A 19,543-nucleotide genomic window follows, 5' to 3' on the forward strand; every position below is an offset into this window, starting at 1 on the left:
ACAGCCCTGTTTTGGGCTGAGGAAGTAGTAATTTTGTCTTTCTTTCTCTTGGAGAAATCCCACCCTCTTTCAAGTAAGTTACTCATTCATTCTTAATGAACAATCTGTCGAAGAAGCTTAATCAAAAGAAGGAGATGGATAGGTGAAATAATTTTTTCTTAAAATTATCTTTTTTTTTTAAGAAGACATAGATTTGCTTCAACAAAGTAATTTGGGCATTGAAAGTGACTGATTTGCTTCTTAAATTGCTGTGGGCCAGTGCTGCAGAAGAAGGATCTTCTCAGTCTCCTCACACCCACGCCACACACCCCAGCATTGGTTGACGTACTTCCAGGCTGGGCAGTTTGGAGATGGCTTGAAGACTTCACCAAAGGTGCCCAACAAGAAGACCTTCACCTTAAGGCTGGCATTCTTCAGCACACAGTGTGGGCAATCCCACGGTGTTTGTCAGAGCTTCCCAGCTGCCCAGACAAGGATAGCTCTTAGCATATGCCAGAGAAGTTTAAAGGTTGGGCACTTTTGGCTTGCACTAAGGCATTGCCTGTTGCCATGCCAGAACAGCCCATTCTGGGAGGCCCCCTTCATAAAATTGCAAGGGAAGATTCTGCTGAGCTTTCACTTGTAACATGAGCTCTGTGGGAGTGGAATGAGAGGTGTGTCAAGGGATAATAAAGCAAAGCAATATAGTTGCTTTGCTTAACTCTAAGCATCAATGTTGCTTCAAGGCTTTGTACAGAACTACATTTTTATAAACTTAATCCCACTGCCAACTGCAATGAAAAATCACAGATATGCTTCCAGATGATGCTCATGCTGATCTGCCTTAATATTTATTACCATGGTCTGTTCTCCAAATTTCTCCAGTGCTCAGTCACTGCCACCCCTCATCAATCTTACTTTTGTCACAGTATGATCTCCAGGAGAAGATTGACTAAAGGTTTCATCCTACTGAAACTGCTTAAAGAAAGCATTTATTGTCACCTATTCCTTCTACAAGGGATGCTTCCTAGAGGCATGGCTCACATATCCAGCTGCCAGTAATTCTGCAAGTGCAGGAACTGTAGTTTGAGTGAATTTGATAAAGTTACCATGTATCTGACCTTGTCTCATATCTCATTGACTGGGAGATGCCTATTAGATGTTACATGCTTGTCTCCAATGCAGCTTCCTCATCTTCATGTACTCCAAATGTCTGAAGGAGATTTCTGTAGATGTCTCTGCAGTCATGAGAACTCTAGCTGGTTTTGTGGAAGCTCCTGCTTGCATTCCAGTAATCATTTGAAAAAGACTTTGCAGATTTTATCTTCAGATTGCAAATGTCAGGGCTAACCCTGATTAATAAATGTAACAACAGTATCTTTAAGTTGAATATAATAAAGATTTGTTCAAGATAATAATTTTATTTTATTTCAGTGAGATGTTGAATTTATAAATTAGCTATCTTGTGGGAAATTTCTGCTGAGATTTGTTGTAGTAAGACAGAATGACAGGCTGTACTGACAAGGAACTGAAATGGTACATAGAGCTATAAACATATGCAAGCAGAAGTGATGAGACTCCTTATGAGGTCTCTCTCTAAGTCATATATTTGGATTTTCTTTTAAAAATTAGGAATCTGATCTGACATCTTAAAACAAGAATGCCACTGCAAACATAAATCAGCAAGCCAGCAGGTATCAGAAAATATAAATTATTTTTCCTGTTTTGCATAAATTAAAAGCAATGAATGAATCTTGATGTGAACAGCATTTGAGAAATTCGGTTTCTTTAAGTTGCTGAGTGAACTCCGTTGGGAAGAATATTTCTTTGCTAGCTGATTAGGGGCTAAATGAACTGAATAATATGGATAATTTTTGCTTCTCTCTGTACTTAGTGTAAGGGCAATTACTTAAAACATGTTTTTCCCTATGACAGCCTAAATGATAGCAAGAAAGCATATTTTGACTACAAGTGATATATGAAAAAATTATTTATGGAAGTTTATATATCCTTGAAACATTTTGAAAAAATCTAGGTACAGGTATACTATGTCATCAATACGTTTCTATGGAGGTGGGGAGAGCAGGGCTTCTGAATTGGAATATATTGATTGTAGCCAAAACTGAAGACATGAAAAGGGTGGGGGTGGGGGTGGAAAGAATTAATAGCAACAGCATAGCAAAGAGTTTTGGGGTAATATAGACCACATTAAAAAGTAAGTTAGAGAGCATGATTTATTCTTTAAGTTATTACCTGGGTAATAACTTGCTCTTCAACACATATTTAGGGCAGCATCATTTAAACCACAATCATACAAATATGCAGTTTTATTACTGATTTTCAAAGAATATTATTATTTCCATACTGCCTCCTTGCCAAGTTGCAACAACACATTTAAAATCACTGCATTTATTTTTGGCAAGAATGTTCGAATGTGAAAACGCTGCTCCAGGATAGAATTTTGAGGAAGACGTCTGAGGTTCCATTCAACCAATGGGCTGGCTCATCCTCTTCAGAAAAAGGTTCCTTTTACCTTCAAAGAGGCTGCCATCTGCCTCTACAACTGGTAAGACTATTACATTCAGAGTCACAAATGACCAAAAAGAACCTTGGTTCTTAGATTTTCTAATTCAGCATCGATTTTTCCAGCAGTGATCAGTCAGATGGTCTTGAAAACTCAGAAAAAAAGTATGAAGGCAGTAGTCCTTCATTCTTTGCTCCACAGTTACTATTCAGAGATTCTCTTTATTGTATTTACTTAAAAGAAAAAAAAAGTTATGATAATTGAACTCTGTGCAGTTCCTAGCTTCTCCACTTCATCAGTATAAGGCTACAGTCAGTTAGAATCTAATTCCAAGACCCTCTCTCCCTACCAGCCCCATAAATGTGTGCATTTACAGGTGACATGCATGTGTGTGTGTGTAGTATGTATCTAAGTGTGTAGATCTCCCCTCCTCCATTTCCTTGCTCTTGCATCTGGTTGTATTGAGCCTAAGGCAAATTATTGTATTCTTTCTGCAATCTGGAACCTTAATGAAGTAGGTTTCCAGGTTGCGTGGATAGTTTACTTTCTATTTAAATGAATCTGAATACACTTGCCTTGCAAAGCCCTTTTCAAAATTTGAGTGGAACAAACATGGGCATAGGCAGGATGCAAAGACACATAAGGTGAGGCCAGTATGTATTGCTCAATTCTCCACTACTTCATCTTTCACCTGAAGGTTTGCGTGAGGCATCTATACAACAGAAAATGTTTCTATTCTGAATCTACTACCAGTTGATCTATTTACAGTCTAAGTCTGTCTTTGAAAAATACTAGAATTGACAATGTAATCGAGGCATCTGATAGAGTGGGCTGTGGTCAATAAAAGGTTAAGCTATAATAAATTACACATAAAAAGTGTTAATTGTTTGTAGTTTTTGCTCCAATTAACACAGCTAATCTCTTATTTTTTGCTTGTTAAATTTTAGTTTGTCAATTAGCATTTCACTTTATCTTGTTATGTCCATTAGACTGCAGCTTTTGTGTTCTCTTTAGACACTGGCATCTAATCAAGATCAGTTGAATCAAAGGCTGACACAGTGAATTTATTAGATTTTCTACAGTCTGTCTACCTACTGTATGCTTTTGTAATCTTATCCCTTTGCTTGCAATAAGCTTTTGTTTTGTTTTTTTCCTAACTCTGATGTGCTAAAAGGATTGTCATTGCTTTAATAGTTTTAGCAATAGAGTTCTTTATTTGCTTGCTTTGTCAGCAGTACATTTGTTTTCCCCCCGTTTTGTGATTTGTTTTATAGTCTTAATTAGGACAAAACTCCTTCCTGGATTTTTTTTAAAAAAACAATGCCTTGATTCTCTTTTGGTATAGAAATGAACAAGTTCTATACTTATTTTAAATTTTACAATCTGTAACAAACTTTATGCCTGAGCTACACTTTGTATGCTTTCAAGCAGTCTACAATCAAGTAGAAATAGGAAGAAGAGAGCCATGTTAATCTATGGTGGAAAAACATCAGGAGTCTGGTAGCACCTTTTCTGACATTTTATTGAAAGGCTTAATGTTTCATGAACTCAAATTTGTAAGTTGGAAAAAGTGCTATCAGATTCCTTCTGATGTTTTGCAACCAAATGGAAGTGTTTCATCCACTTCTGTTTTTCTTCTTTTTCTATTTGTATGTATGGTCAGAGCCTGGGAATATTTGTGTAAAAATATGTGCCCATGCATTTAGGCTCTCAATTGTGAGGAAGTAGGCATTCTCATAGCCCTCAGGTACCCTTCTTATAGTTGGACCCTCCTTAGAGCTATATGAATACACATAGGTGACGAGTGTGCTTGTGAGTTGCTTATGAGACTTAGCATTAAGGACAGCTTTTACTTCCATTTACTGAAGAGCTGAGTTTTAGTAGTAGTTTTTTGTGGTCTGACAACTTACTAAGCCAAGAACCACCAACCGTTTGGTTGCTCCGTTATGATGCTTGGTTGTCATTTTTATTTTGTATTTATATATTATATATAGTGTATATGTTTAATATTACGTGGGGTTTTATTGTTTGTTTTTTGTTGTATGCCACCCAGAGTCATGTTGTTTGAGCTGGACAGCCTTATCAATCTAGTTTAATAAATACATATAAATAAATAAATAATGCTGAGAACACTTGAGGCATCAACAGGAAATAAAACATTTTATTGGATATTGTGTAGTATGTATGTTTTATTTTAACGACACCTGGAAAAACTCTACTGTGGGATTCACCACACAAAAGTGAAACAAAAGATAAACCACCTTCATCAAAACTAAATGTAAAATACAGCTAAACTTGTCAGCTCGTGGGTCACGAGCAATATGGCAGGATAGAACACCCCAAATGTTTCTACAAGATACAGAGAAAAACCCCACACATAGAAACACTCAAGCAGGCAGTAAATATACACAAAGGCAACTAGGATCTTTCTACAGCATCAGATTCTAATACTTTACACAGCTTTGTCAGAAAGGTACATGTGGCTTCTTTGAGGATGAAAATGTCATCTTGGTCAAATAGCAGACTTTTTCTGCTGAGAATGATGGAACATTACAACCCAATTCTGCAGTGACATTCATTCTGGCAGTGTAAGAAGAGAATGAATTTAGAATACCTTCACACAATGAATCAATTCTGGCAACTTCAGCCTGAAATTTTCAAGGTTTCTCTCCCCCATTATGCTGATCAACTAAAAGAAGTTACAGCAGAACTGAACCCTCTGTGTTTAGGCTCACTTTCCTTGGTGAGATTTGGTGTTCATATAAGGTTACAAAAGAACTCCTCTTACATATATTTCAGTTTATCTGAATTAATTATGCCTTTTCCTCTTTGATGTAGAGCAGTGTTTCTCAATCCCAGCTACATTAAGATGTGTGGACTTGAATTCTGAGAGTTGAAGTCCATACATCTTAAAGTAGCTGAGATTGAGAAAAACTGATATAGAGAATAGATTAAATTGCCACAATCAATTTCTGGCTTGTGAGTTCAATTCTCTACTTTCAATAGGTAACTTGCCAGCCTAGAGCTCTGAAAAAGGAAGATCTATCATTTAAAAAAACACAACTGGGGATGCCTTTTTTTTTTTTTTTTGAAAGGGAACTATATTTTCAAATTATTTCTGGGGAAATCCCACATTTTGTACAAAAAGTTTTTTTTTTTTTTAATGGGAAGGGGGGACACCTTCCTGGTTATTTTTTGGGTGCATGGTGATACTGAAAATAGAACCTGTGTTTCAACATATTAAAATATATTTACAATCTTTTAAATAAATATGCCAACCAGTATTTAAATAAATTAATGAAAGAGGTCTCCGAGGAGGAGACCCCAGTTGCAAAAATAACGCCAACATGTGACACCACAAAATAATATAAGCTAAAGTGACCATCGGTCTTGTCTGAAGGACAGCCCTCTACCATCAACCTGGGGAGAGATGTGGAATATTGCACAGTGTCGACAAAATGCTGTGTTGTCAGTCCATTCTATATGATGCCTTGTCCTGTGCATAGCTCTTCAGTTCTGAATTGGTCCATAGCTATGAGAACTTTTTGTGCTATGCAATCCTTCGGCAGTGCAGTAGAAGGGAATGGCAGTATTTTTACAATATCACTACAGAATAAATTGATTGCTATCCACTGAGAGAACTACAGTTTCTAAGCACACACGGCAGTCACAGTGATACACAGAGCAGTCTTTGAAGACGCTTATGGAATGACTAATAGCTTCATAATAGTGCCATTTACTACATAGTAACATCGAAAACATTTAAAAACTCCTCCTGAAACGAGCATCTAGTGTACATAAGAGGTTGCTTCAGTTTGCTAGAACTTGTTCTTTGTTTTGTTTCACTTTTTTTAAAGGACAAATTAAAACTTCTTAGTATAAATAGTATATAAAAGGTCACTAGCTGTTATCTTTTGGCTTGCTTTGAAGTGCATTCAGAAATATGGCTAATTTTTTGTCCTCTTTTGATGGGATTGTACAATACTGTCTCGTCACCATGAAACTACTTTTGTATAATAAACACACACGGCTGTGATTTTTTTTTGTTTTGCTTTAAAAAATATTCTGCATTCCTTCTCATCTGGCTTAGTATAATAAAATATTTTGTTACAAAGTCTAATGTGCAAACTCATTAGAATTAGAGAATGTGAGAGCACAAATGGGATTCACAGTATGCAAATTCGTATAAAGGTGATAAAGGAGAGCTACTTGTTTTCAAGTATATATGTTTGCCATGGGTAATAGTAGGGTGGCGGCGGCGGCGGCGGCAGCTGCTACATAACCCCTAAATGATTTCCCACACATAGTGTATACGTTGCTATGTGTAATATTTCATGCTCCCACCTCCCTCCCTTGATGCGACTGTACCTTCATTTCTAAGTGTAAAGCCATGGTTTCAGTTTGTTTATACACACACATATATATACAGAGAGAGAAAGAGGAAAAAAAGTGATATATCGGCTTCTGCTATGCTTCCTAGAGGTCAGCTCTGGAGCTGCTCAGATCATGCAAAACTGCCCACAAGAAAAGTCTACCACTGGATTCATCCCTTCAAGGAGCGCCGTGTGAGCGTATCTCGACATTGTAATGGTTCAGTTGAAAGCTCAGATTTAAGTTGTCCTTTAAGATGTCAGTGTAACACTACTAGTGCCTTACAAGTTGGAATTTTTGCTGGAATGCAGACGATACAATAGTTACCCTATACTATAATTATCAGCTCTCCTATATCTCAGTCAATTTACATAATTTAAAATATAACATCTTATTAAAAACATCTAGATATACACAGATTAGGAAACGTGTACGACAAACAAATAAACAGACTAGAAATAAATTTTTAGATACTGGTATGTACAACTGTGTGATACAATAAATAATTTCTGTCATGCTCTATCTACACATATTGCTTAAAAGAAGAGTAGATCTGAGGGCAGTGGTGAGATGGAGTGCCTTATAGGGCTTTTTCTACATTAAAGTTGTGCAAATTAAAACAAGAGTAGAAGTACCACTGATCTGTGTTGGGGATGCATGGCTGGAAATAAAAGGACCCATATTACTGAGGTATTTACAGATACTGGCTAAAGAGCACTATATGGGCAAATGCAGAAAGGCCTTCTTTTCACATTCACTTTCTTCCTACTTCTTGACTGCAAGCATGGCATCTACTTCTTCCTCTGGCTGTAAGGTATGCCACTGTGCAATAGGTCGCCTTGGGTTGGCCAACATGTCTGACCAATGTCGCAGCTCCGCACCAGTGCTGTTGTAGCCCACAAAGACTTTGCCAATGGCATCGTTCTTGCCAATCTTGTCATAGTCCAAAACAGTCACAACAACTTGCACTTTCTAAACACGATGGGGAGAGAACAAAGCAAGAATTGAAAAATGCAAATCCATACATTTTGCTATTGAGGTTGTCAGCACAGTCCATGCAGCAAGTGGGCAGCAAAACATAGGATGCTCAGATCTGGTTTACCTTGGCTTTCCTGCAACCTTCTCAGCATTATATACTATAAAACCCCTCCAGAAACCTTATCACTGGCAGTTTTTCAGCTTGTATTACTGAGCCTCTTCTTCTGTTCTAATTTCTCTGTTACCTGGATACTGAGAAAGTTGTAATAATCATGCTTTGCATGGTTCCAATGCTTCAGGAATGAGACTGCAGTGCAAAATCACTATTCTTAAATATTTATGTACTGGTAATGTAAGTCTTATGGTTGGGCACATAGGCACATACTTTTAAATCAAAATTTTATGTTTAAATTAACAGATACAATATGAACTGATGAATCTCCCTGAAGTCCAGTTGTAACAATGCTTCAGCCTCTGTGTTTGGTGAGATTGTGCTGAAGCTGATGATGACCCTTATCCCTGCATTTATGTGCCAAACTGAAATATTAAGCTGTAATCCTGTAAATCAGGATGGACAACCTTTCTTTTCTGTCAAGAGCTGCATTCCCTTGGGAGTAATTTATAGAGGACCATATGTCAAAAGTGACTGGGATTTAAGGAAGCAATAAAAGGGCCACCATGAAAGATGGATGAGGCTACTCACTTTTTTCTCTTTCTAAGCTTTTTGATGTTTCCTTTTTGTCTTCTGGTTTTATGTCACATTTCTTTCTTTCTTTTTCCCTTCCTTGCCAGGTCAGAACTGTTTACTTGCAGAGTGCTTTTGAAATTAGATAAAAGCACAGAACTAAGCTGAGTGTTGTGGATTGCCAACACCTATTGTTTACTTATGTATCTTATTATAAATAAGGTTTTAGTTATACAGTTTAGCAGAAAAACTTTATTATTATTACTGCTCTACATTTAAATAATTTTGATTTGATAAGAATAATCAAATAATCTGAAAGAATGGAAAACAACAGCACTGATTTTCTCCTGAACTGTTGGGATAAAATCACCGTTGGCTCTTTTGTTTAGCAGCCTTTGCTGCTGAATATTATAAAGTGTTCGTTATCTGCTGCTTGTTTGATGAACTGACATTCCTAAGTGTTGCATCGTTCATCATTTATCTTTTGAAACAATCTCACTTGTTTCATCCCATGCAGGAGTATTGCATAGGTGTTAATGAAAGTTCCTGTGAAGAGGAGCAGAATTTCAAGGTGAAGAAGGACCTGCAAGTTTGATATTACCTGGATTTGCTCAAATGGTACTTCAAAGCTGAATGATTCATTGTAATAAGGATTCAGAGTGTTCTTCTTAATTGTTGTCTTCTTCTTCTTCAACCGTTTCCCATTCTGCATCAGATGAATTTTCACATATGGATCTAACCAACAACAGAAAAAAGGAAGTTTTTTGGAAATACATGTTGGCTAATGCAGTGAGTCTTTCAATGAGAATAATATAGTGACAAAATAAGCAGGGCACTGATGGGCTGTTTTTCAGTGTATGCAGGTCTTATGCTATTACTAAAACTTGTATAATAATTGCTCAGCAACTATTCAGATAGGGCAATTTTGCCAAGTGATGATATACTGTACCGTGTATTGCATATTATGAGAGGAGACTTTTTCCTTAAAGTGTATGCTAAAAGTGTTACTGCTTAACAAGGACCTATCGGAACAAAACTTCCCTTTCCATCTCATTCATATGCACAATGTCCTTTCTCTCTATTTATGTTTGTTTCTCCAATGTAAGGGTCCAGAAAAGAGTAAATTCTGAAGGAAAAAGAGATATGAGTCATTTTGCTATTCTTATTGGACATGGCTTCAAAGAAAACTGTAGCTATTGACAGCAGTGGCTGAGGCAGATGAACATTTCTCCTGTCTCTTGTTGTTGTTATTGAATATTACTTTATATTTTAGATGTGTTCATAGAACTGTTATAATTGCCCCAATTTGTGTGTGTGTGTGCGCGCGCGCGTAACAGTTACTAGGATTCATGGAGAAACATGATACCTAAAATTGATTCTAAAATGACTACAGGTAGAATTTCCATGCTGTATATGGTGGCTGAGGTAATATTCCAACTACATAATGAAAAATACAACCCCTAGAGGGATAGCGATTTGCATCATACCTTAAGATACCTGTCTAGATGCTATTGGGAAATAAGACTAAAGTAAATACATAATTCATTAGCTCAAACAAGACAAGTTGCCTAATATTATAGCAGCCAAGAGTCTTTCTTTAAGTGCAAGGCAGGTGCTAGGAAAGAATATATCTGCATAGGCTTTCTCTGTGGATCAGATCTGTTACTTCAGCATAGTTGTTTTTGTTGTTCAATGTTCTCTGGGTCTTCACTGCACTATTCCTCCTATGGTCCTGATGGTATTACTGTTACAAAATTAAAGTTTAATGTTAGCATAGACTTATCTCATCCCATTTCATACTATCATGTTTATTGCTCTCTTCCTATCTAGTTTTGCTCTGAACAACGAAAAGGAAAGAGAGTTCCTTTGCAAATGTACTTTTAAATGTAAACCACAGTTTAAAACACAGCTGTTTTGCTCCCTTGGCTTAGTGTTGTCTTTTTAAAAAATGGTTGACATAAAAGACAGGAAAAAATAGCTACTATATATTTAGGAGGAACAGTTTTAAGAATTCATCTGTCCTTTGTCTCAGTGAAGATTGTCTAAGAAATCTGGCCTACCAAAAACTGGATGACCACTACAGTTTTCTGTATCTCTTTAATGTCATTTAGAGGTTCTTCAGAAGTTTGCAGTCCAGAACTGGGACATCTAAATGGAGGGGTTTTTTTCCTTCTCTTTTATCTTATTTCCACTACTTTGGAATCAGAAGGTGGGGTAACTTGAAATGTGCTCAGCTTTATTTCAAGGGGAATGTATCCCAGGTACTTCAAAAGTTTAAAGGTAACATTTCAGTCAATAGCAGAACAAATCAATAAAAAGGGCTTGTAACTTTAGATTTTGTTCTAATATAGCCTAATCAATTCCTTTGCAAGTTTAATTTATGAACACATTTCAAGTTACCCCACCTTCTGATTCCAAAGGTTAATTTATGCAATGAATTCATGTAATCATTTCCTCCCCCATGCAGTCCGTCCATCTGTCCATCTATCCATCCATCCATCCATCCATCCATCCATCCATCCATCCATCCATCCATCCATCCATCAATTTTAATCAAATAAATTTAAGTCCAAAACTTTTGGAAGTATGTGGAATAATGTTTATAGTGCTGGAGTGACGTGGAGTAGTGATTACAGTACTGGATTTGCAAAAAGAAAAGTTTTGTATTTGGAGTACATGAACTTTATAGGGGAAATCCAGCACTTAACCCACCTTAGACGGTAGTTGTGAGGTTTAGAGTTTTATTGTTAACAATGGTCCTCAGTTAACGATGGTAATTGGGACTGGAATTTCCATCACTAAATGAAGCGGATGTAAAATGTGATGTCATGTGACTGCATTGCTTAGCTATGGCAATCCCAGCATCCCCACTGCAGTTGTTAAGCGAAGACCACTGATTGTTGTGTGAGGACTTCCAACAAGCAAAGTCAATGGGGAAGCCGGCAGGAAGTTGCGAGTCCTGGGTGGCTTGCAAGCAGGCCGGTGGGCAGGTAAGTGGCCTGGCAGGAGCGCAGCCAGGCTGGGGTGGCTGCTGCCAGGTGCGGGAGGATGAGTAAGCTACTCTGCACTCTGCTGCCCCCAAGTCACCCTCATCATCTTTTTCCCACTGCTGATGATGTGTGCCTGGCCTGGCCCTTCACAAGGCAGCTGTTGGTGGCACAATGAGTTCTACCCAAGGCTGCGTGCACAGCCATCCCCAGCCTGGCTGTGCTTGAGCTTTTAATGTGAAAATTAACCTGAAGAGCCAGGCTGGGTGTGTCTCATCAGCAGGGGAAGGAAGAAGTTGGCGAAGGCCAGATGGGGGTGACAGGGGTAACGGAGAACAATGTGGCAGGGCAGCAGCAGGGGTGGCGGAGTGCAAGGCAGCCCAAAGGGCAGAGATGGGGGGGAAAAACATGGGTTGGGGGAAGTTGAAGTGCATCCTGCAGCCATAAATGCAGGCAAATTGCCAAGCGCCTGAATTTTGATTACATGACCACAGAGGTGCTGCAACAGCTGTAACTTCAAGGGCCAGGTGTATGATTTTTTCAACTACTTTGAATGATCACTGAATGAATGGTCATTAAGTGAGGACTACCCTACTCCCAGATTTTTTAAAAGATCAACCCAAACAATTTTTCAGTAGAACCACTAATAGCTGCATAAATTTGAATTAACTAATAGTAAACTACTAGTAAGTTCACATAAACTAATGGCAGAAATATTTTCTAGGATATAAGCTGCATTACATTATACTTCTCCCATTCCTAATCATCCAGAAATCAAACATTTTTAGGAAAAGGCCACCACATTAATTGTTTAAACAGAGGTTGTAAATGGTATCCAGTATTTATGATGGTTAAGTAAATCAGGAATGGAGACTACTTGATTGCTGCATTCATATTCAAAAAAAGAGGATAAAAATAGTTTAGATCTACATAACCTCATGGCATGTAAATTTGTATGGGCAGGATAACATTTTAAAATGATTATAATAATTGACTTTGCAATAGCAGGATTCTGTGACCTGGCAATCTATGTGCTTGTGCTGTCTGTTGTCCAGCAATACTGCCAATATTCAAGACCTCTACCAAACTGGATTTGGACTAAGTAATTTTTCAAACAGACTGCTGTTCAGGCAGTAGGCTGTCCCCTGAAAAGTAGCAGATGCATGCCACACATCCAGCTAATAAGGGAAATAAATCTGAAACTTGGAGTCCAAAATCACTGAAATCTCTTGAGTGAAACCATTGGTCAGTGGTGCTAGTGGGCCTTCTAAAGGTTGGTACTTCCGGTCATCCTAATGGGGCACTCTCTGCAGTATTGTAATGAGAAGGACTTGGCTTTTCATTATAGCCCTGCCCTTAGGAGAGCTAAGTTTCAGTTGCTATAATTAACAATCAACACATGGAAGCTTGGCAGAAGTTGAAAAATTCACAATTACAGTAGTATTGTGCATTACTGATTTTACAAGACTGTCTCAAGGGGAGACTAATAGAGAAGCTTTTAAAAGCAGTTCAACTGACATACTTTGTTTTACTGCCATTTAATGGCAAACAATGTCAGCTCATTATTTAGAGGCAAACAAAAGACTTGTGTCTCATTTGAAATGAAAGCTGAGGTAATAAATACAGTAATCTTGATCACAGAACTGCCACTGTTCATTTACAAAATATGTCTCCAATATCCATAGCAAGTGGCTTGTGGACAAGAAAGATTTAATTTAGCAAATAATGAACAAAATTCTAGATGGGACATGCAAGTGAAAAATCAAGTGTTTTGTAGGCAGAAGCATGGTTAAATGAATTACACATAAGCATCTAATGTACGAGGACAAAGTGGAGTCTGTGGATGCATCAGGAGAGAATAAAGTATTCCTTCAAACAAAACTTGAGTGACAGAGCTCTTAATGTGAAAATTAAGCTGTAGGTACTATATGATTTTATATTCTGTTTTTCAGAAAGAGCAAAACCTATTCTCATGAATAGTGACTTGGACAGAACACTGAAGAAATACAGTGAAAGGGGATGACAAAGCTGGAACACAATGGCTATATGTTGACTATATTTTGAATGCAAAGATACTGATCTTTAATAAAGATGTGGAAGTTCTCTGGGCTGAGATACATAGTTCAAGTAATATACTGAAGTACACTGTGCAGCTCCAATTTGTTTGTATTTTTAGGACAGAGTGGAGAGAAGGGTTGATACTCATGAATCTTTCATCTTATTGCAAAGAGAATTGCTCTGCAGATTAGTACCTTTGCAATACAGTGAACAAACATTGGAAAATGTAGCTTAATAAGAAGTCCTATCTATTATAATTGTCTTGCTGCCTTGCCTGGTTGTGAAAAATTCTGGACTTAGGGTTCAACTGTGTACTACCTTGATGGCATAATTTTCCATTCAACTGAATACAAAATAAGCTTTGCAGACTGCCAGGACAGGCCTCCAAACTCAGGAAGTGTTCCTAGTATAAGAGCTTAATCCCACTGTGGTCCCCAACCAGGTCTGAGCCCCCATTGGAATCTCTTTCACTCTCATTCTTTCAAACACAAAGATTGAAGGCATCTGATCTGGGCCTGAAAATTAAGGGGTGGGATGGATGGTTTGTCCTTTGGTCCTTACAATCAAGTTCTATAAGAATTCACATATCTGATGGCATTTAGCTTATCTAATTCAGTATAAACTACCTTTCCAAAGAAATGTCTTCATATTTGAACTGAGCATCCTTCTTTTCTGCAAAAATCAGTCTCTTAGCAATACCAGTCACAAGACACTGAGAACCTATCCCATTTCCCCACCGTACCAGATCATTTTTTTTCAAGTAAAAAAGAAAAGAAAAGATGGAATACGTGATGCAAAACATGGAAGAATTACAGATGGAAGGCATCATTTTCTAGACCACCTTTAAAATTTCAGGAATGAGGAAGGCTGATTCTACAGTAAGGCTTTGTCTGCTTGAGTTAAATTACAGCAATTCATAGAGAAACAAAGGAAAATTGAGAGACACCCATAAATGCAGAATTTTATATTTCTGTCATGAGATCACAAAGGAACATGGAAGCTTGAAGAAAAACCACATATCTCTAAACATTCTTAATTGGATTCAGAGAAGAAAAAGCATATATGGATCAGGCTACTGTTCCCCCTCTAATGGCTATGTATGGCTGGGGGAAGAACAGGCAGCTGACAAATGATCAGTCCATCAACTGGGCACAGCCATTATACAGTATATTTTGTTAGTAAATGTTCCATTACAGTTTGATATCAACAGCTTTGGCAGTGAAGTTCTCTTTCATAGTTTTCTATCCTGAATATCCCTATCTTTCCTCCCAACATTGGGGATAGATGTGGTTGTAGAACGGCTGGCTGGCATCATGCGTCTCTACAGACAGGCAGGGTGACATACTTATAGCTTTCAGTTGTATCAGAAGGTTCAAATGCCCCCATGAGGAATTACAAGACAAACATACTTCAAGGCCAGCAGTCAACCTCTCTTTTATGAGAGGATGACTCAGGATGTGGCTTTCAGAGTAAAGATAATTTGCCTTAAGAATTTTCTTCCCCTGTGTTTGTGTGTGGGAAGGCATCAGAAATAACCTCTAATGAGATTAGAGTGATCACCTGCATGGCTGGCCTAAATCAATATTTGTTATATAACCAGAAAGTTATGGTGGAAAGGAACTAAACTTCTCCGGAGAAGGAAAAATGGAAGGCACTGTTTCCAAGAAATGGTGCAAGAGCTGGGGTTACATCGATGATGTATTTCACAGCACTCTGTCTTTAGGTTTCTATAGCAACAGTGGCCAGAAGCAGAACCTGGAGATGAAATCCAGGCCTTGTTACCAGCACGAGCAGGAGGGCCCGCAAACACTGCAAGACTGGTTAAGGGAAGCAGTGTACATCGCCAGCTAGGAAAGAGAAGCCAGGACTAAGGTAACCTAACTGAATATTGAGCTCCCAAAATTCAGAGCAATGTATTTCCTGTTCAGTATTTATTTCTGTGACATCCTTACCAGTTCTTCTTACAACTTACTGCCTTTAGGTTTATTCTTTTGTTTCTGACAAAGGCATGTCCAAGGAGGAGTTACAGTATGTGGCATACATTCCTTTCATAATCTGACTGAATTGTTAATTTCTACTTGGAATGCCACCTACAGAACATTTATCCTTAACTGTGTACTCTTTCTTAGAACAATTTCAGATGTTAGGTGATTTTTTCAGGAAAATTGGAAGAGAGAAAGTCATTTAGACAGTTGTAAGAGACTGAAAAAACTGGAGGACAGTAAGCAGTATTATCTTTATTCATATCTCCTGTATAATATTGGAGGGAAAAAGTAAATATTGATGTAGTTTGTGTGCTGAGACAGAGAAACTCCAGTCTACATAAATGTATACTGCTTGTAATCTCATGTACCTCTCACTCATATTATGCAATACAATGGCGTAACAGCCAAGATCTATCTTACTTAAATACCCATTTAAAATTCTATACTCCTAATTGGAGCAAAATCTGCCTGCCTAACTTAAACACAAAGCTCTGGAGCAAGACATGCTTCCTTCACTTACACCCAACATTCTTCTGTACATCTGGGACATCTAGAAAGATAAACACTCCTAACATTGGAACACAGATGAGAAGGCAGTGCTATTAAAGTGGCAATGAGCCAATGATCTATTCATTGGGGAAATTTTAGTGTGGAATAGTTAATTGCAGATGGTCAAAATAAAATGGTTCATCCTGGCTTAAGGCTTATCATAACTTCATGGTTGTATTATAATAAAGGCAGAATGGTTCAATTCAAAAGGATAAATTAACTTAAAAGGCAAGCATTCGAGAATCATCCCTGGCTAACTCCTCTGATCAATTATAGGATAAAGTATGGATGGACAGATGTTAGATTCACGCAAAATTTGTCAGCTCACTGCAACCTACAGCTCAGCAAAATATATTTGGTCTCAAATAGTCTCTTTGGGATAAAACCCAGAAGCAGCTGATACCTTCATGCTTAAATCAAGAGCCAATACTACAAAGTAAGCATGATGAAAAAAAAGTGCAGCCAAATTACTCTGGAAAAAGTGCTTATAATAATATTCTAGACTATAAAGCAATAAAATTGTCTTTACTCATCAACCAGGGATCAGTTTCCTTTGGTCAAAACTGACCCGCTTGTTTGTGAAGGTTGCATTGTAAGTACACACAGAAAGGGAGAAAAGGTAGGAGTGAGCAAGAATAATTTCACTTTCCAAATTTTAACATGCACACGATCACGGATGTGGATGCCCATACATTACTTAAACTGCAAGGAACTGTGTATGTTACCTTGAGGATCTACAGGAAAGATGGCATATTAAATCTAACGGATGAATAAAAAAGAACTCAGCTGCTTTATATAAAAGGAACTCTTTTATATTGTGGGGGATATGATGAAGGCAGCTGCAAAGGGAGAAGACTGGAATAATCACAAATAGTTCATTACATTAATGAAGAAGTAAATTAAAAACCAAGTTAATATTAATATGTGAAATCTGGAATAAAATACAGTATCCACATGAAATCATAAAGACTAACTCTGGTTGTTTTTGCAGGACACACTAAATTGAAAAATGTAGCTAATGATCCTGTACACAATAATTTTATCCGCTGCTGCACAGCGCCTCTTAAAACAGCTTTGCAGTTTTCCAAGATTTATAATCTAGGTCAAATGTTAGGAACAAGTACAGTTTTCAGAAATCCAAATAATGACTGTTACACATTTGAATGACATAGCAAGCCACAAAGTTAGGTTAAAAAGCCAATTGGGTACAATGGGAATGAGCACAGCTGTTAACTGAGCTTTTTTTACTTAACGTGTGAATACAGCCAGGGTTTTGAACATTTTCTGTTTCAATTCAAATTATACCTTGGGCAGGATTGGAACTTGGAGGGAAATGTAACCATCAATACTGTGCTTGAGGAGCATCAAACTGCTCCATCTACAATTTACTACTTATTGTACTGGCAACGTGTACAGTAGTGGCAATTGAATCATGCTCATGGTGATGACACAACAATCTGTTTACATCCACACTGTTAATTCCTCAGTCACTTATGTTAGCACAAGGGAAAATGCTTACACAGAGAAAGCTCAATAAAAAATAGTATAGTGGCAGGAAAATGGCTATATCAAGCAATGCACTCAGTAGTCAAAGCGGAAAAGGGGTCAGATGGTATTGAAGTGGATGCCCCACCTTAGTACCTCCAAAGATACTTCAGTTTGGATCTTAGCTCAGATCCTCTAAGGAGAACCCAGAATAGTGAATCATTACCTATTCCTAATAAAGACACAGTCTAACGTGCCAATCACTGGCCAATTAGAGAAAGCAACGAGACTGTTCTTTAGAAATAAGGAGTAAGATAAAATACATAGTACAGATAGGCATTGCTGTCCTTGTTTTGGACCAAAATGAAAAAAAGGATCTTCAAAAAGATTAACAAATATTTCATAGCATAACTTGTGTGGATTAGAGCATATTTCATTAGATACACATGTAAAAAAATTAAAGAGTTATTTCCATGGCAGTGAGATGGGTGTGCATACACATTGGAGTAAACAGAACAGGGAAATGAAATTCAAAGATAAGTGTATTGAAAATGGGTAACAGTGTAACAATTCTAGCAGTGACTAATCATTATCCTTAGTTTGCATACCTACATAGAATCATTGGGTTGGAAGGGATCGTGGAGGTATTCTGGTCCAATCCCACAAATACTTTAATAGACAATACTTTTTGAATTTTATTTCCAACTGAGCTCATTGTTTACATTTTTCATTGACTCTATCTTGAATTCAATGTGTGACTTACATTCCTACAGAAGTCTTAGGTTCACAGTTTGGAATAATGTTTGATGGGAATATGAGAAAGGGCTTTCTTAAAATGGTTTATTAAATATTCTATGCATGTAATTTCAGAATGACACAAGTCCCAATTGTAAAGGATAAACTGGACTGTAGTATAATTTTATATTTCCATAACCATTCTTGTGTTGGTAAAATTATTGTTCTATTGACAATATTTTAAAGGTTTGATTTAGACTTTGATGTCTGAGAATGTGGATGAAGCTGTTTTACAATTCAATTTATCAAGCTCAAAGAATCAAAACAATGACACAGGAAAAGCAAAGGCATCCAATCAAAGAAGTCAGTAAAAAAAAAGAAAATAGAGGCATATCATTTCTATCTGTACCTTTTCAGGCAACAAAACCATACAATAAACTTCCCAAATTTCACTCAGCTCTGAAACAAATAAATTTTCATTGTTTATTTTTAAGTAAGCAAAGACCAAACTTCAGGTTGGACTATGTGACTGTATTGTATTGTTTCATTTGTTTGATTTATTGACACCTATCTCCTAAATAACATTAAAGAAATCTCCAATATATTTTTCATTTTGAAAGTGCATGGAGGTCAATATTTTTCATGTGATGTTTGCCATCTTTGGTAATGGTAAGAACTTGGCAAATAAACTTTTATGATCCCCATTCAGCAGTTATCTATTAAGAAATTTGTACTGGGTTGCATATTAAGGACTGTCCAAATGGAAGATTTCAGAGCCCTGGAAATCATCATCATCATCACTGAAAAATGTGGGACAGGATTTTGCCAAAATTTTGGCTAAAAATAATGAATGTAACATATGGTATAAATCCCAAATAAACTCTAGACTTCAGAAAGCAGTGTAAATTAGCTGACTGGGTCAGCTAATTTACACTGGGTCAAATGAGGGATTAAAAAAAAAGTTTACCAGAACCAGTCATAACACTTTTCTGAAATTCCAAGAAAAATGTGTACAAGCATTTAAATCATATAACTCTAGCATTATTTTGAACAGAGGATTACAAAAATATGCAAAACAATGTCTACAGATTTTCAAACAGACTGGAATAAAAAAGTTGAATGCCAGATTAAACAATTATCCTGCCCGCTTTAATAAAAACTTCAAAGTACCCCTCTTTACAGAACACAATTGACTGGACCACGGGAA

The 19,543-nt window shown here is 37.2% G+C and overlaps 1 protein-coding gene across 2 annotated transcripts in view; it reads right to left on the reverse strand.

Annotated features, from left to right (window-relative positions):
• Nucleotides 1-5,572: 5,572 nt before the first annotated feature.
• Nucleotides 5,573-19,543, reverse strand: part of SYT1 (synaptotagmin 1) — a 312,080-nt gene continuing 298,109 nt past the window's right edge. For both annotated transcript variants that reach the window (XM_063309009.1, XM_063309008.1), the window contains exons 10-11: nt 9,139-9,272; nt 5,573-7,846 (exon numbers count right to left, since the gene is read on the reverse strand). In XM_063309009.1, the coding sequence (XP_063165079.1) occupies nt 7,640-7,846; nt 9,139-9,272 (341 nt within the window). In that variant the 3' untranslated portion in view covers nt 5,573-7,639. The remainder of the gene's footprint in view (nt 7,847-9,138; nt 9,273-19,543) is intronic.

Source organism: Candoia aspera, chromosome 7, assembly GCF_035149785.1.
Source record: "Candoia aspera isolate rCanAsp1 chromosome 7, rCanAsp1.hap2, whole genome shotgun sequence".
In the NCBI taxonomy this organism is placed as follows: Eukaryota; Metazoa; Chordata; class Lepidosauria; order Squamata; family Boidae; genus Candoia; species Candoia aspera.